This window comes from Castor canadensis, chromosome 9 (assembly GCF_047511655.1).
Source record: "Castor canadensis chromosome 9, mCasCan1.hap1v2, whole genome shotgun sequence".
Lineage (NCBI taxonomy): Eukaryota > Metazoa > Chordata > Mammalia > Rodentia > Castoridae > Castor > Castor canadensis.
This window is the reverse complement of record NC_133394.1, coordinates 82,924,260-82,943,564: the sequence shown is the minus strand read 5'-3', so window position 1 is coordinate 82,943,564 and position 19,305 is coordinate 82,924,260. Positions and strand designations below refer to the sequence as shown.

The 19,305-nt window shown below is 34.0% G+C and overlaps 1 protein-coding gene across 6 annotated transcripts in view; it reads right to left on the bottom strand.

Moving 5' to 3' along the window:
- Mapk10 (mitogen-activated protein kinase 10) overlaps positions 1–19,305 on the bottom strand; it is a 334,304-nt gene that overhangs the window by 77,365 nt on the left and 237,634 nt on the right. For all 6 annotated transcript variants that reach the window (XM_074041839.1, XM_074041841.1, XM_074041840.1 and 3 more), the window contains 2 exons: positions 4,581–4,763; positions 3,334–3,458 (listed from right to left, as the gene is read on the bottom strand). In XM_074041839.1, coding sequence (XP_073897940.1) covers positions 3,334–3,458; positions 4,581–4,763 — 308 coding nt within the window. The remainder of the gene's footprint in view (positions 1–3,333; positions 3,459–4,580; positions 4,764–19,305) is intronic.

Sequence of the window (19,305 nt, the reverse complement as noted above, 5' to 3'; positions counted from 1 at the left end):
AATGACACCTACAAGGAAAACTATAAACTTCTGAAGAAAGAGATTGAGGAAGACTATAGAAAGTGGAGAGATCTCCCATGTTCATGGATTGGTAGAATCAACATAGTAAAAATGTCTATACTCCCAAAAGTAATCTACATGTTTAATGCAATTCCCATCAAAATTCAAATGACATTCATCAAAGACATTGAAAAATCTACCGTTAAATTTATATGGAAACACAAGAGGCCGTGAAAAGTTAAGGCAATACTCAGTCACAAGAACAATACTGGAGGTATCACGATACCTGACTTCAAACTATATTACAAAGCAATAACAATAAAAACAGCACGGTACTGGCAGAAAAACAGACATGAAGACCAGTGAACAGAACAGAGGACCCAGATATGAAGCCACACAACTATAACCAACTTGTCTTTGTAAAGGAGCTAAAAATATATGATGGAGAAATAGCAGCCTCTTCAACAAAAACTGCTGGGAAAACTGGTAAGCAGTCTGCAAAAAACTGAAACTAGAGCCATGTTTATCACCCTATACCAATATTAACTCAAAATGGATCAAGGATCTTAATATCAGACCAAAACTCTAAAGTTGATACAGGAAAGAGTAGGAAATACTCTGGAATTAGTATGTATAGGTAAGAACTTACTCAATGGAACCCCAGCAGCACAACAACTAAAAGATAGCATAGATAAATGGGACTTCATAAAACAAAAAGCTTCTGTTCATCAAAAAAAATGGTCCCTAAACTGAAGAGAACACCCACAGAGTGGGAGAAAATATTTGCCAGCTACACATCAGACAAAGGAATGATAACCAGAATATACAGGGAACTTAAAAAACTGTATTATCCCAAAACTAATGAACCAATAAAGAAATGGGCAAGTGAACTAAACATAACTTTCTCAAAAGAAGAAGTTCAAATGGCCAAAAAACACATGAAAAAATGCTCACCATCTTTAGCAATAAAGGAAATGCAAATTAAAACCACACTAAGATTCCACCTCACCCCTGTTAGAATAGCCATCATTAGCAACACCACCAACAACAGGTGTTGGCGAGGATGCGGGGAAAAAGGAACCCTCTTACACTGTTGGTGGGAATGTAAACTAGTACAACCACTCTGGAAAAAAATTTGGAGGCTACTTAAAAAGCTAAACATTGATCTACCATTTGAATACCACTCTTGGGGATATACCCAAAAGACTGTGACACAGGTTACTCCAGAAGCACTTGCACACCCATGTTTATTGCGGCACTATTCACAATAGCCTAGTTATGGAAACAGCCAAGATGCCCCACTACTGACGAATGGATGAAGAAAATGTGGTATCTATATACAATGGAATTTTATGCAGCCATGAAGAAGAACGAAATGTTTTCATTTGCTGGTAAATGGATGGAATTGGAGAACATCATTCTGAGTGAGGTTAGCCTGGCCCAAAAGACCAAAAATCGTATGTTCTCCCTCATATGCGGACATTAGATCAAGGGTAAACACAACAAGGGGATTGGACTTTGATCACATGATAAAAGCAAGAGCAGACAAGGGAGGTATGAGGATAGTTAAGACACCTAAAAAACTAGATAGCATTTGTTGCCCTCAACGCAGAGAAACTAAAGCAGATACCTTAAAAGCAACTGAGGCCAATAGGAGAAGGGGACCAGGAACTAGAGGAAAAGTTAGTTCGAGAAGAATTAACTTAGAAGGTAACACACATGCACAGGAAATCAATGAGAGTCAACTCCCTGTATAGCTATCCTTATCTCAACTAGCAAAAACCCTTGGTCTTTCCTATTATTGCTTATACTCTCTACAACAAAATTAGAGATAAGGGCAAAATATTTTCTGCCAGGTATCAAGGGGGTAGGGGGAGAAGGAGGAGGTGGAGGGAGGGGGGAGAAATGACCCAAACATTGTATGCACATAGGAATAAAAAAAAGATTATATTTTAGTTTTAAGAACTTTATAAACTCAGAAATATTTAATTGTAATGATTTTATTTTGTAAGAATCAAATCAAGTAACTAAATGCAACTTGAAGCAAATTGAAATGTCAACATCATTGTAAAACTATTTTACATTAAAGTGCAGCGAGAGAGCTTAAGAAAAATGTAAAGCTGGACAGGTGCCTCTCCTTTTCCACCCATGGGAGATAGTGCTAAAGTGTTTCCTTGAAGCTCACAAATGACTAATGATTGGATTAAATTGTCAGCTTGAATTTGTTGCATATTGTGTCTATAAAGTTCAATTCTATGTAGTCCTCACTATCATCTTTCAGCTCTTGGTCCTCTGGTGAGGAATGAAGAATTTTGCGTGGGCAAGTCCATAATGAAACTGAGAAAAAGAAACTGATGCAAGACAGAGCTATCTTCAAGCAAGAATATCTTAGGGTACAGAGAAGGGCAAAAGCCAAGTATTTAAAACAGAATATTAGGAACAAATTCAAATAGGAATTTCAAAATATTATGTTAAAGAAAATGAGATAGTTTAGCACAAGTATTCTAAGAAATTGAGAAGATTCTGACATTTACAGAAAAAAGGTAACTTTGCTGATTGTAACATTCATAGATGGCACAGAAATAAAATTCTCATCAGGAGGCCTATAGAACAGATATACGCAAGAATAATATCCTTTTCCATACTAAATTGTGGCTTCATACAGAGAAAAGAAGAGGTCAAGATGTAAGAAAGAGATTGAGAAAGATATTAAATTGCTGCAAATATATTAAAAATAGAGTTATGCTTCTGAGAAGCTTCTTAAACCATATCTGGTTTTGAGACAGGGAGACATATCATACTATAATATTCAATTTAGAACCACCAAAAAAATAATGTCCTTATTGAAATGCCCATTTTTCCATATCTAGTTCATGCAATTTCACAAAGTCACCAATGGTCTGGTAAAAGCTTTCTAACTGAAATACTCTCAAGTACTGTGTGGTACTAATGACAAGTGTGTTATCACAGAAATAGAAGCAAAGTGCTTATCCTCTTTTCTGTCTTCCCCCATGAAGCTTGTATCAGGAAAGGCTGACAGTTAAATGCTCTGGAGGAGACATAAGTGTTGACAATTTAACAAGAACACATGGCAGTGTATTGGTGACATCTAAAGTTTAGACTAAATCACCACTTTCATAGGAAGTCCTGAAAAAGAAATGCACTTAAAACATAGGTTGAGGAAAACAACTTTTAGAGGGTCAGAGAATGGCTTTTTGACTTAGAAATTGTATAAAAGTCTTTGTGTGTTTTTTTGGAATCTAGACTTAGTCAATTTTCTCCACAAGCTATGTTTTGTTTCTGGAAGGAAAGTAAAACAAGACTGGGCCTTACCGCCTCCACTTCAGCAGGGTCGTACCACACATTGATGTAAGGGTGCTGTAAGGCGTCATCCACTGATATTCTTTTTGCTGGGTCAATCACTAGCATCTTTGACAGTAAGTCCCTGGCTTGGCTGGCTAAACAGTAAGTGAGAAAAACAGTAAGATTTTTATTTCAATGAGGGAATTAGTTGAATGGATAGGAAACTAAGAAAACAAAGAACCAACTATTCACTTCCTTCTGAACATCAGGTAAATTTTCTGATGTGCTGGGGAAAAATGCATTTGGCACCTCTTTTTGTATGTCTCAAAGCCTAAGGCATCATTTTGGGCTTGTTAAGAACTACAGGTTATGAGAATATGAGTATAATTACTCTCTCACATTTCTAAGTAACATTTATCAACCCAGGAAGTTTGAATACGCAAAGTAATTTGCTTGGCTAATCTGTAAGAACATAGGATGGTGGGATGACAAGCACGGACATACAAATGCATGCTGTAAATGCAGGGATGGTGGCAAATTAATGAGTGTGTGTTCTTGCTCTCATTTGTACAACACAATTTTCAGAATTTAAGTAGAACACAAAATGACTTAATGGAGCATATAACCCAAATTTTTATATACATAAAAACAATCTGGAGAGTAGATACAATAGCAGTCACATCATTCAGTTATCAATTTCCTTTTTAAGGCACAGGGCAGAATTTGAGTCCTGACTCAGGAGGATCAGATTAGTTTCAAAAACAGACTCTCAGGAGTATCCTAAATAATAATAAGAAGTAGAATATTATTATTTATCTTGCACCTAATGTGTTGCCATATTTATTACTCTCAACATGAAACAGAGGCATGGTTACCTCAGTTTTGCAAGTGAAGGTATTGATTAAGATTCGTCAATTAAGTAATAACTGCAGACACAGTAGTAGAGAGAATCACTTATCACAGATATCTGTGTCTCCAAGATTTTACAACTGAAAGCTTGCATTCATAAGAAAGGATTGAAACAATGATTTTATACATATAAATATATGTGTAATATATTGGTCTTTTAGATTTATACTTCAAAATATAATTTTGAGAGTCTAAGTAAACATCCCTGAAATGGTTAATCTAAATCATTCCCCGTGTTTTTTTTTTAAAAATCTTTTAAGAAATACCTCTCCTTAAGTTAGTTCAAGTTAAAGAAAAGTCACTCCATCACATGCTCTTTTCAGCCTGTCACCCCCACAGTGGATCTCAAGTTTCCTTCTAGGACTTACCTTTAAGTTTATTGTGCTCAGAGTCCGCTGGAAAGAGGGAATCTGGAAACAGCTTGGGGAAGGTGAGTCCTGCGTACTTGGGCCGATTCTCCACATAGTTTCTTACTGTGGGTTGCAATTTCTTCATGAATTCTGGACATGGTGTTCCCAGTTGTTCGATTACCTTATTCCACTGGTCAATATCTGAGAATTGAATAGTTAAGGGAAAAACAAGTGCAGACCACTAGCTCTTGCTTTCAATAATCAGGAGGCTAGCTCTTGACAGAATGCCAAACCATCACTAGTACAACTGGACTTTAAATGAGCAATGTAGGACAAAAATATAAAATCAGAATCATCAGGCAATGAATCCTCTTGAAATTTTAAATTCACTTTGGGAACTTACACATTTTTTAAGGAGTAGCATTGTTTAATGGAAACAGAATTCTAAAATAGTCTGTGATTTATAAAGAAAAAAGTTATTCAAATAACACAAGAAAAACTGCTACATAATATGATTTAGAATAAAAAATATAAAGTGACACATCACAGGAAATTGCTTTGGTTTGTAAAAATAAAAAAATTATTTAAGGGCCAGGCGTGTGGCTCAAGAGGTAAAGTGCCTACCTATCAAGTAAAAGGCCCCAAGTTCAAACTCCAGGATCATACATGTGAAAAAGGTTACTCAAACAATGCAAAGAGTCTATTTTATTGAGATAAATTTTATATAGTTATATGATTTAGGATTTTAAAAAATCTCACTTCATAGTGGTATTTTTGTCCACCATTTATATTTTTTAAGTAACAAGTATGCAAATATTTTAAATAGTATTTGTTTGCATTTTTCCTAAATTGCTATTAAGATTTTTTTCTTCCTTTGCTAAAAGTTAGGAAATTTTATTATCAGTAAATGTTTTCTACTCTACGCATTACATATGGAATCAATATAAATGTTTTATTTGTTGTTAATTTTTTCAGTTGACACATAAATATGCACCTATTTATAGAATATTGTGCAAACTTTCAATACATATACACATTTGTGTAATGCTCAAATCAGGGTAAGCATCTCCATCTCTTCATTTATTTGTGATAAACCACTCAAAATCCTGTTTGCTAGATTTTTGAAATATACAGTACATTGTTGATATCCAGTTACCCTTGTGTCAACAGAACACCAGAGGTGACTTCTCCCATCTAACTGTAACTTTAGTATTCTCGGACAAAACTGTCCCCTAGCTTGCCCTCTCCCTTAGTGTCCCCAGCCTCAGGTAGCTGGGTAAGACTCTCTTCATCTCATTAATATTTGATATATCTGAGCCTCAATAATGATAATTACCACCCATGAAAGTTCTGAAGAGCCAGCTGGACGCAGCTGATTTCCAACAGATTTCCTTGCCAGGTGTCAGTGAATGATTGAGGCCTTGGAGGTTTGTCTTAAATCCAACACCACACACAGTTCTCTCTCACATCTAGTTTTTCTTCTACAACTCTATCTTGTAGCGTTAATTTATTTCCACTGAAGTAACAACTTATGACAATTCAAATACCTTTACCATAATATCAATTAATTGAGGTTTATAAAGTCTTTACTTGTAGCTATTCAGGAGAGTTGAACCAAAAATGATTGATAGACATACTGAAAGACAAATTAACTACATTAAACATAAATAAATATAAGCTGAAAACAGTAGATATGATATTGAACAAAGATAAAATGAAGTTAATTTACAAATCTACCTCCCTTATAACCCAGCTGAATAAAACTTAAATTGCCACATATACTGTCTGTTACTGCAATGAAAAAAATATATGACCGTAAGCATCAAGAAATGAAAAGCAGGTAGGAAAAACTGGAAGAATGTTCCCTATGAGACAGCAGCAATAATGAAATGAACATAATTCAATAAAAGTTCACTAAAGTTATTATGTGCATGAAAATATAGTAAAAGTCAGAGTCATTAGAAATAAATTAAAACATTATGTAAAGGTAGAGTTACAAGTTGCTTTTAAGACAAACTCACATTGAATCTATGGCTGTAAGTACTTAGATGTATTTAAATAGAAGAACATCAACAATGTCAAGTAGGACTCAAGTGCTTACCATTGGAAATTGTGAAAAGAGGCCTAGGTTTCCATGCCTGGCTAAGCTATCTTTTATTTATTTATTTTTATTTTTAGGGTGGGACTGGGGTTTGAACTCAGGGCCTCAAGCTTGTTAGGTAGTTTCTCTACCACCTGAGCCACTTTCTGTCATCCCTTTTTGGTGGTGGGTATTTTCAAAATAGAGTCTCTTAAACTATTTGCTGGGCTGGCTTTGAACCTTGTTCCTCCTGATCTGCCTCCTGAGTAGCTAGGGTTACAGGTGTGAGCCACTGGCACCCAGACCAAGCTATTTAATCATTGCTCAAACTTGCTCAGAATTCTGAAGACTTGATGTTAGGCTTAAAATAGAGGCATATAAGTTGTTGAATTTTCTATTAAGAAGTCATTTAACAAATTTGGCCTAGTATGCACAAGACATTGTTATATTCTAGTTGCATTTAATTAGAATTACAGAGTTATTAGGAAAAGAATTAAGTGCTTTCAAAGTAATATTCCTAAAACAATTCTATGTTATTTTTATAGTAAAATTTGGGAATAGTCAAATCCCATAGAATTTGTTAAATGTGAATAGTTTATAGGTCACAATTAGAGTCTAGAGAAGCACTCAGTGATCTTTCCTATCTTAAGTGAAACACTTCTTTACAAAAAGAAGGAAGGCAAGAATCCTTAAAATTAGTTCCAGTGAATTAGTTAAATGTTCTTACTCTAAATACAAGGTGTAACCATCTTTAAAAGTCTGTGCCCTTATTTTAACCAGCCATTTCAAGTTCTTTCTTCTCATAAATACCTATATGTTGAAATAGTAAGTACTTATTTTCCAGATGGTCACAGGGTCATAGCATGAGCAACTGTGTCCAACTTAGTTAAGCACATGGCTTTTCTTTATAATCATAGTTAGCCAAAAATACCAACAAGGGAGGTCATATCTCCTGGGTCCAGGTACAGTTTTAGTTCCAAGCATTCCAGTAAAGAGCCTTTTTGGAATTGATACAGTAAAAAAATTGCCTTAATTTGGCCATTAAAGAATATCTCTGAAACTCCTTCCCTAGTCATTCAGATCAACTTATTTACATAAAAATTCATTAATGTTATAAATAGAAAATAAGATATTAAAAGAAAAATGATAACATTTCCACAATAATTTACATTTTCAAAATATGCATACTGAATAGATGTTATGATTATGTGGTAAACATTAACATAATATATGTTTTTTTAAAAGAAATATCAAAATTGTTTTTGTAAAAGGATTTATTTTCCAGGCATTGTGCTGTAATCCCAGCTACACAGAAGGGGTAAGCAGGAGGACTGCAGTCTGAAGCCAGCGCAAGGGGATAAAATCAAGACCCTCTCTGAAAAATAAGCAAAAAAGGCTGGGGGCATGACTCAAGTGGTAGAGCACTTGCCTAACAAGAGCAAGGACTTGAGTTCAAACCCTAATACCACAAAAAAAGAGGATTTGTTTGCTTTAGAACATCCATAACTCCATATATAGACAAATACTAGGCAATTATCAAAAAGCATAAATATATTTGTTTTTATGTTTTTGACTTAGTGTTTCAGGAAATATCACCCTTAATATAATTTATCAAAGGCATTGAATAAAAAGGTGAAATGACATTTAATAAGAATTAATTTGACAGTAGATTTTCTCATCTAATTCTACCACTTCAGCCACATGTCCTTAATTCTAAATTCACTACAAAATCAAGTTACGTGGCAAAAAGCTTGATTTTTATAAGTAGAGAATGATGGTAAGATAATTTGAAACTAAGATTGATTATTGCTAAGGTCTTCAACAAATAGTATTATCATTGGAGAATAAAACAAAATATATATAGGGTAGTAAAAATAAATATCTGAAGTCCTAAGATTGAAATCATTCCAGTTAATTATCAATTAGGTTAGAAGTTATGTTGTAAGCATTCCTCTCACTTTAGGTTCCCTAGCTAGGGGACTCTCTAAAATATATCACTTAATATATTTCACTTAATGTGAAAAATACCATATGTTTTACTGGATATTTTGGTCATAATTATGAAAATAATTTACCACATGCACATTTAAACTTACAGAAATTGCTAAGCAGAATCATAAAGAATTATTAATGTCCTCATTCTCCCATGCCATTTGAATTAATACAACTTTTTAATGTTTTCTTCCATTTTTAATTACCTTTTGTTATTAAGAATATTATTTTCAGAGTTGACATCCTCACATTCTTTTTACTTGCTTTCTACTCTACTGTAGGCTTGTATTCAATTTTTGTGCAAAAAATTGTGACTTCTATTTGCAACATAATTAATATTATGATTTTTCTCCAAATTCTTTGCCAAGACCCTGAAGGTAATATTGGCTGATTGCAATATCTGTAGAGAATAGTTCTAGGAGAGGCTGTTGTATCTCGGAAACTAATAAGCTGCCTAGGCACAGTGTTTAAAATGAGTGTGCATCTCTACATTAGGTCTACAGAAAAGAATGACATAATAAATGGGCAATGTCTGCAGTGAAAGTGTGATAAGGGACAGAGGCATGTGTTGAGCATCATGATGTAAAACTATGGCTCCTGAACTTGAATATTAATAACACAAGAGACTTCCAAAATGACACATCCTTCTCATCTCCCATTTTATCTGCAAAGTTCTGACTCCCTAGGTCTTGACTGGTTATTATTTTTTAAAAATGGTAATTATAATTCAGATGATCCTTGCACTACATTTTGAGGAATACTAATGCAGAATAATAAACTAGGAGTCTCTTGTGAGTTACTAACTTCAGATAGAAGAATAAAGTGCTAACATGTTTCAGTTTTATAACAATTAGAATAGGCTCAAGTTCATTAAAAGATTATTCTGCACCTATTTGCTTTGGGAAACTAAAAGGTCATTCACCTTGGGAAGGCTTTGTAGGGAACTTTCTCAAGTTCCTGGTTCTCCTGACCTATGTGGGGGCAACTAGAGATGCAGAAAGGACAAACGATAGAAGAACAAGCTGGGGCCAGGTGTGCTGGGCGCTCGGATGGAGATGCACAACAGCTTTGTTGCTTCTTTTCTTTATTAACTCTTCTTTTACTGCTCTTTTTCTTCTTTATTCTTTAAGGCCTTACTTCTAAAGTCTTTCTTTAAAATCTTGCTTCTTTTCTCTATCTTTAAAACCTTACTTCTAAAGTCTTCTTTTCTGTTCTTTAAAGTCTCTTTCCTTAGACTTACACTGTCCCATGTTTCCTCTAATCTCTAGCATAACTCAGCAGCCCACAAATCAATCAACCCCCATCAAAAAAAAAACCCCACATCTTCCTTCAGTGAGTCTTTTATATCCCATGGTAAACAAGGAGGTGGAGCAACAGTTCTCAGGGAGGGATGTGACGTGGTAACAAGAGAAAACTGCATTCCTACTTCTTTCTCTGAACATAAACAAATTAGGAAAAGCAGCTGTGCTGCATTTTGCCTTCTTGCTCTCTTCTGCATCTGGGCTGTGCCAAACTCAGCCTGTAGATCATTGAGCACAACTGTGCTTATGTCAAGTTCTCAGAGGCTTCTCATAATCCACTCCCCACAATGCTTCAGGGAAAAGAAAATCCTACTTTTTATGTCTTTTCCTTGTGTCTCTTTCCCACAAAGGTCATGGAAAATCATAGCAATGCTCCAGTATAGTTAGACGGATTCTCTTCTTCATCATGGAGAAGAGATTGTGTGTACCACCCATGGAAAGTACAGACATCACTCAATATCAAGTTCAAAACATTAGTATATTTCAATAATTATATTTCTTCTTAAAGGAACTTTTAAGGACAACCGGAAGATCAGGATAGAAAGATATATAATATATATATATATATATATATGATAGAGTTCTGCTTCTATATTTTAATGGCTATGTTTTACTCCTATAGCAATGTTTTTAATTTTGAGTGGAAATGTAGCTCAGTGGAAAGTGCTGGCATGCAAGAAGCCCTGGCCTTGATCCTGCCAAAAGATTTTAGTTTTCAATTGTAAATGTTCTTTTCATCTCAAAAATCCCCTTCAAATTCTGGAAACATAAAATATGAATAAGTGACTTCAAGCACAATTAGTTAATGTATTTGTGCACTGATAAATGAGCACAGGAAGAGGAAATTTTATAAGCCAGAACACAGAGAAACTCAAATCTGACACACTGGGTAAGGTGCTACCTGTTCACTTAAGCAGTGTTCCATGGATGTTTGACATATGGTGTATACAGCTCTACTAAAATCTATTTTGTTTTAAAAATATACTAACTGTTATAATCTACTTTACTTATGTATCCAAAAAATAGACATTTTACATTTTCTAACATATTACTATGTGTTGCAGAGGCAAATTTTTTCATTAAGCTATTGAAAGTTAATCTTTGGGACTTCTAAATTGCACAGGCTCCTTACAAGATTCTGAACCTAATTTGGAATTACCACTGTTCATTCTTTGTTGTAAATAGCACCCTCCTGTAATTTTATGATGCTCTGACTTCAAAACACTGGATCTGATGCTACCTGCATGCAATATCATTTTGAAACTGAGAAGAAGCCTTGGAGATATAATTTGATATCTGTACATTGGAGCTGAAAAATATCAAAGACCCTTTCAAGTTGGTGAATACCATCACTTTATACAAAGGAGCTAATACAAACAGCCTACATGAATAAACACAGAATCCATTGAAGAGGCATCAGGGGAACTGTGTACTTAGACCATCTCTGCAAAGTCACATTCATTTCTGGGCATAGTCATATACAGCCGAGGTTGAGGGGACTACCAAACTCATATGAGGGCAAGAAAACTTGCCATATGAAGTGTAGTAGGCAAAGCTACTGATGTTTAAACTTTAAAAGGAGGGAAGCCGTCCCTGCTTTCCATCCTAGCACTGGGATCCCTTTTATCTTGTAGCTATTTTCACATCTTAACATATCATGCCTCTAAATGTAAAACTCATGCCATGATAAGGATGTTTGTATATTTCATTGGTTGATAGATTTTTGAGGATAAAACTTGTATAGCACATGGTAGGGGCTGAAAAATAATTGTTGAATAAATGAATATTCTGTAGGAATTTTGCATGGAGTAAAGACTGGGCAAGTTTATTATAGTCAAAGAAACAAGGCTGAGATCTTCTGGGATTAAAAACTTGTTGGTAGCCAGGAAATAATGAATTTCAAGGGAGATAAATCAAATGAAACCCACACTTCGTCACCTCGCAGAGAAATAGCAAATAACCAAAGACTAAGGGGATGGAACAAGACAGCCTATGTCCTGAGAGGACAGCTGATTACACTGGTCAATCATTCACCAGCAATACGGAAACAAAAGACAAGTAGAATAACAGCTCTAAAATGCTAGTGGGAAAGAACATTTAATGTAAAATTCTACATCTAACTGAAAGAAATTTCAAATAAGGGAACCCCAATGAAAGAGGAGTTTATTATAAAAAACTGGAATAAATGAATTTCTAAGAGATATACTCGATGAAGAAAGAAAGCAATCTCAAAAAAAAGAGGGGGGACTGAATTACAAAAAGTTGTGGTAAGTCAAGAAAATGGCAACCATAGGGAGAATCTGAACATACTCAGCCTGTACTCAGTAAAATAATAATATTGCCTTTTTATAAGCTTAGAAAGATAAAATACTGAACATCAACAGCATATTTAAACTACAATAGCAATGATTAAATTAGTGTGTGCTGAGATGCTTGTATATTCAAGAGAAATACTGGTCTAAATTAAAACTTCATTTTCTATAAATTTAAAGTTAGTATCGTTCAAACATAAATACCAATCGGGATATTTTGGCAGAAGTTAGTAAGCCCATTCTAAAATGTTGATGGGAGAGCAATGATGCATTAATAGTCAACTTGCTCTGAGGAAGATGATTTTAGGTATTTATCTTATATGATAAAAGTGAATAATATATATTTTAATTCACTCAAAGAGGGTTCTAGTGGTGCAAAGATAGACAACAGACCCATAGAACAGAATATAGAGCCCAAAATCTATTCCTCTTCCCTGATACATGAAAATTTATGACAGAAACCAAATTATGGATTATTGAAGGAAGAATAAGCTTGTCAACAAATGAAATTGGGTTAAAATAAATTCTATCCCTCTATCACTCAGATACAAAAAGAAACCAATGCCAAGTGGACTAAAGGCTTAAATGTAAAAGACTAAACTTTAAAATATTCACAGATTAATTATATGAGAATACAAAGTTATCAAAGAATTCTTAAGACCTAAAAATACAGACGCTATAGATTAAAACAGATCACTAAATTCCAAAGTCACTATAAGATATATAAAGATATATAAAATACAATGAAAAATGGTGAAGATGTCTGCAGCACACTAAACTGACAAAGATGAGATGTCAGTTCACATAAAGACCTTCTAATGATTAACAGAAAAATAACACAGTAGAACAAAATTTTAAGTAAATGTCACAATCCACCTCCAGTAGAACAATAATATGATAATAATTTTGAAAAGAACTGCTATCAACAATAAATAAGTAAAAACAAAAGACATTTTACCAAGAGGAACATACTAATGGCCAACGAACGCAGGAAAGTTGTTTAGCCTTTCTCATATTGTAGTCAATGAAATGGAAGCCCGGTGGTACAGCACACTCTAATTTAAACATTGAAAACAAGTAGTAAGTAAACCTGGCAATACCAAACGTTGGTGAGGATGTGGAGCAGACATATATATAAATTGACTTTGGAGTTGATGTGAGATTACATAGTAAAGTTAACAACCTATGCCCTATGCCTCCAGGAATTTATAATTAAGCAAATCTTGTGCATGTGCTCCTGGAAACATATATTGTCAGAACTATTGTTCAAAAAGGCAAAAACAAAAACAATGATGAATTTATCTCAAAATCTACTTAAAAGAAAATTGATTGGTAGATGGCAGATGATTCATAGACTGGAATTCTACACAGCAATGAAAATGAGTTTGCTTCCATTCCATCATCATGGATATCTAAAAAAAAAAGACCTGTTTAAAAAAAAAATCCAAACTTCAGTACCACCAAAAAAAAAAAACCCCAAAAAAGAGATAAATATGCATGTGATAAAGATGTAAGGACAATCAAGGAGAGAGTGAACATTATTTAGTACTTCGTGCAGAAGGAAGATGTGTCTGAGTAGCGTGAACCAAAGATTCAAAGGCACTGGTATGACTCTCTTTTTAGCCTGATGGCAGTGCATGTGATCACTTATTAACCCTCTTCTGGGGTGCTATATTTATTAATAATTCACTTATATAATATGCAATATTATATAATTTGTAAAGTAAAAATGTCAACTGTGATCAAATTCATTAGCTCTCCCTGGAGAAATTGTCTCAACAGTTGAATTCTGGTTCTTTTGTGAAGAGTTAAAAACTTATTTGATTAAGTAACATTCAATGAATATATAAAATAAACTAACATGTTAAACATTTTAAACATATAAGCTATAGAATATAAGATCTTGTTAACATCTTAAGTCTGATCTTGAGTTATACCTTAAAACAATATGTATAGTCCATCATGTGAGAGCTTTCAGAAATCATTCATCTTAAGAACATTTTCTTTTAAATGAGGGTACTTGACTAAAAAAATTTGATTCCTTATAAAGTACTGTACAAATGTACATCACACATATTCTCTACCTCTGTCTCCATTTTAAAGTTTCTAGCTAATAGATTTAGATATAATTTTTGTCTCTTAAGTCACTTTTAATAACAAATAATTTTTTATAAGTAGTCTGACTTGCATTTTAAGAAGTTAACTGGATGATATTCAGTGGTCATTGTCTGGTTTTTGAAACCAAACTGATTTAAAGTTTTCACAAACATGATTGAAATCATTAAAAACCACAGTCCATTTGTCCTATAAGAAATTTACAAATGTGTCCTATATGAGAGCTTCAGAAAAAAACTCAGTATCAAAGTATCAAGAGCATCTAATATGACCTTGTAACATTACCTGCAGCCTTAAGCATTATTTATAAGGGATTTTGACATTCAAGTTTAAAAAATTGCATGCAAGCAACTTCTTCGAAGAAAGGATTCTGATAAATATTAAGGAAACTGTGTTTAATAATTCGATTGCAGAAATCTGTTTCAACTTTCTTTAACAGACAAGGTAATGATATTAACAAAAATGACCATTTAAATTTACAGGTGGCAAATATTCTTTTGAACCTTCAAATTCAGTCACGATAAATTTCTGGAAAAGCAAAGAGTATACAGATTGAGTCCATTTTCATAAAATTCTCTGAAATTTGCCAAAACTTAAGATCCATTCAAATTTGTTTTCAGATGTCAATACAAGTTTATAATTACTTTGAAATTTTTTTTTAAATCCTGTTTTTTTTAAGAAATCTGAAGGAACTCTGTTTTTAATAGGCCAACATACCTTTAAAATAGCATTAACACTAATATGAATATGGTAATTTTATAGATGTCATTTAAGAAAATGTACATGTATAGACAGAAGGAGTTTGAAAATAAGTGTGCCATGTATAAGACTAGTACACCTTTTTAGCAACAATAGTCAGAAATCAACTTAGTATGACTTTACTTGTAACCGAGAGAACCATTTCAAGTGAAATTCTTTCATTAACAAAATACCTAATTCAGTTGTTTCTTGAACTGTTCCTTTGAAAACAAAAGGCAAATATATGCATGAAATTGCACATGTGAAACTAGAGACATGGTGTGAGAAACTATATCTGTATAATATACAATATGTTCATCTTCATGTTTGCAGTTGTATCATAGGCACTTCATAAGAATGGAAATATAGGTAATAGAAATACAAAATAATATGGTATGGATACATAATATTAGTAATTAGATTTACTCTAATTAAACATTAAAACCCCACTATTATGGACTCAATTATCCTTCTGAATTATGATCATTTAAACAGAAGTTTTACCTTTAGTGGGATGAAGATATAACATTTTCATAAGTGACTGCATGTTGAGAAGTATTTAGCAAACTGAAGGGAATAAGTTATTTTCAAGCATGATGGTGGGACCCATTAAATATCCACATACTAATCTCACAATATCCATATTTATTTAATACTCAGAGTCTTGGGAATCTCTACTAGTTATCTGCTGCTTAAAGGAGGATTATTTGCATTTATCCAAGTGATTTAAGTGATTTCTTCAGTTATTTTATTTTTAATCGTCTTTAATTAATGAGGTTTTAATTATTGCACTTAATAATATGGTGAAAACGAGAGCAGGATTGAGATACTTTTCCTATAAATGAAGTGAATGAGAAAAAGAAATTTAGAAGAGGTGGACCAATTCAAAAATGAAATGTATATGCACACTCTGAATACGTGCAAAACTAAACCAATTGTGTTTGTGGGTGACCATAAATCTACCTGATTAAGGATTTCCATAGTGAGTGAATATTTCTCATGAAATAAAAGTACAGATCTTCAGTTTTAACACTGAAACACTTTGCCATTTATTATCTCATTATGGATATACCTTAATTTTGAAATATCTGCAACAACAAAAAAATAATGAAGATAAATGTTACTAGTTTGGCAGATCTGAATTAAGGCAGACTTTTTGATATGCTGAATTTTTCAGGCTTAATACTATATGATCCACATAAGGTCTTGCTAGGAGACAAGGTCACTACCATGGTACCAGCTTGTGTGTATTTGACATTGAGTCTCACAGAAACCCTCCAGGGGCAATGAATTTATACCATCCGCAGTGTTGCCTTTGAAACAAAGGGGAATTAATTGAGAATGACACCCATAAAGACCACTGGCTGCTAAGAAGGATACGATCAGTGCCAGGAAACAGCACTGCACCTTTTATCATTTCTCCCATGATGCACCCTACTGACCACATGTCGACTGAAAACAAAAATGAAATGAAGATAAACAAGAACACAGGAACATAAGGACAAATAAATGAAAACACTGGGCCACTTATGCTATAGAGCAACAGTCTGACCTTTCACTGACTAGATGAGAGGCCAGTCTCCTAACCACTAGTGTTTTAAAGTAGTTAAAAAGAGTAAACACAGAATGTCAGGGCCCTTGCTGCTACACAGCTGAACTAACAATACTACCAAAGCTACCTAAAATATGATAATATTACTTTGCAATTATAATTCAATGATTTCTTTAGTTTCTGACTTAAAAGATCTAATTTGCATTCATCCACTAGAATCCTACTGATTTGTATTGTAAATTATTCTAGATTATGTTAACATGGAAACATGCAAATCAATTTCTTTTTTATTCTTTTGTGAACCATATTTGGAGGAAGAAAAAAGAAAAGCTGAGCTGCCAGCAACCTTAAAAGAGAGTATAAAATTCATTTACTCTTATTTATAACATGAATAAGTTTCCGGAAGTGATATGCCAGTTAAAGAAAGAATGTTTTGGAATATGCTGGCTCTATTTCATTAAATCTCATCAAAGGAGTGTGCTTCTAAACAGGAAGGCTGCCCTCCTCTCATAAACATGGTTGCTCTACAATGGTGAGAAATGCTGGCTTTCAAAATAGGATGGTTCAACATGAAATAAACAAGACGAAAGAGTTGACACTTTTGTGACTGGGGATCAAAAGAAACCTGGAATTGAAGGGCAAATTACAATGGTCTCTATTATTGCCAGTTATCATCCAGAACTCAAACCAGGAAGCCACAGCAAGGGCACATAGGGAGGGGCAAGATGCAGAAGGGAGAAGCCAGAAAATGAAGCTGCTTTCTGCAACTATACTTGGTTACTCTTTGTTCTGGAAAGTCAGGAAGAGAGATTATTCTTATGGGAAAAAAAAAACAGACAAAGGATATGGAGGGTGAGCAAATAGGAAAAGGCATTAAGAGAGCGGCACAATATAATTTTGCTCCACTTACATTTCAAATTACATCACGTAATTTGGCAGTGACCCTAAAGACTTCCTCATGAGATTCTTTCCAATGTGGAAATCTCACTGGGGTTATACCTAGTTTCCACTGTTTGATTTCATACCTAAACAGAGTGATCACTGCAAAGAAATGGTTAGAGCTTTGAAGGTGAAAAGCAGACCCAGAGAAGCAAATTTGTTTTGCTTCCACTACCGGAAAGCAAGTGACATGCAAAAGTATATCAGGGAAAGATAGAGCAAACAGTTGTGAGTCCCTTGTTACTAATGCATTGTAACTTTAGGTACTGCCTGGTTCACAAGAGCTTGGCATTGTGACAATCTTTGAGGAACAAAAAGAAAAGAAGCTTGGACAACGCATTTATTTTTAATTACAAGTGTTCTTATCCTGTCTGAAGTGACCAGTCTACTAAGCTGACACTTAGCAGCGTATATATATTTTTTGTAGATAGTGATATCTACAAAAGATATACTTTTTTGTAGAAAAAGACTCCACCATGGACCTGTCTGGGATTTCTGAAACATCTATTTCTTTTTCTTACTTAATACAAAATTTTTTTCTACAAATCCCTGGCAGATGCTCATTTTTATTTTCTGCTGCACAACCAGCTCTACTGCTTTTTTAACTGTGTAACGTTGACCAAGTTATTTTACCTCTGTAAACCTCAATTTTATCCTCTAAAGTGTAAATGATAAAAAGTGTTTAGCATTGAAAGGATTATGTCTGGTAAAGGTCTTCCACATTGCCTGGCACATAGTAAGTCCTCAATAAATATTAATTATATAACATAATACATATATTGACTGGGTATCTATAAGAAAGGTGTATTTTCTGTTTATGTAATATTATACTATACTGTATAGTAACAAATACAAAAAAGAAATCTTTCCAATGAGGGTAACTCACCACTCACTAGGCAAGCCATTTCATTGTTGAAACCACTTAGAAAAGAATCCTCATATTGAATCACCATATTGATGAACTCTTTCTCATTATCCAAACAGGAATTTCTCTATTTCCTCATCTAAATAATAACTTTAAAATATCTGAAGGTAATCTGTAATGCCTAACCACTTCTCCCCTAAAACTGACCAATTTATCTTCTGGACTATAACAACAGATGGTCTAAATTGGATCCTCAGGCCTTACGTTGCTTTCCTCAGTTGTTCTAGACAGATACTACTTTGATAACTGATATTAATAATTGGTATGACTTCTGGTTCTCTTTTGGGTGTTTTTGCAGGGTGTCAACATTCCAAAGCAAAGCCAGAGAATTCTTCAAAATTTATCTTCATGGTCAGAACTCAAAACAGCCTTAATAGGTCACAAACATTTTGTATAAAATGGTATATAAACTCTACATTTGAACTTCTGATATTCATGTTGAAGTCCATCTTTCTCTGTTCTAACATATCTTTCTAGGTGATAATACCCTGGAGACCTTTCAATTCCCATCCTAGCTTTACTCACAATTCACTATTCTTACTGACTACCCATGCTTAGGTCACACAGGTCGGGGGCCTAGAGAGGATGAACTTTGTTTTGGTGATTTAAGAGTGTGATATATTTCCATGACTTTATGTGGAGTTTTACGCACTCAAGATAGGATTACTACTCAAAATAAAGCCCTTATGCCAAGTTTTAAGAATCAATCAGTCATCCCACCTAACAGGAAACAGGTAATAAAAGAATTTGATACTAGTCCTGTCAGGTAGGGAAGAGGAGATAGTGGTA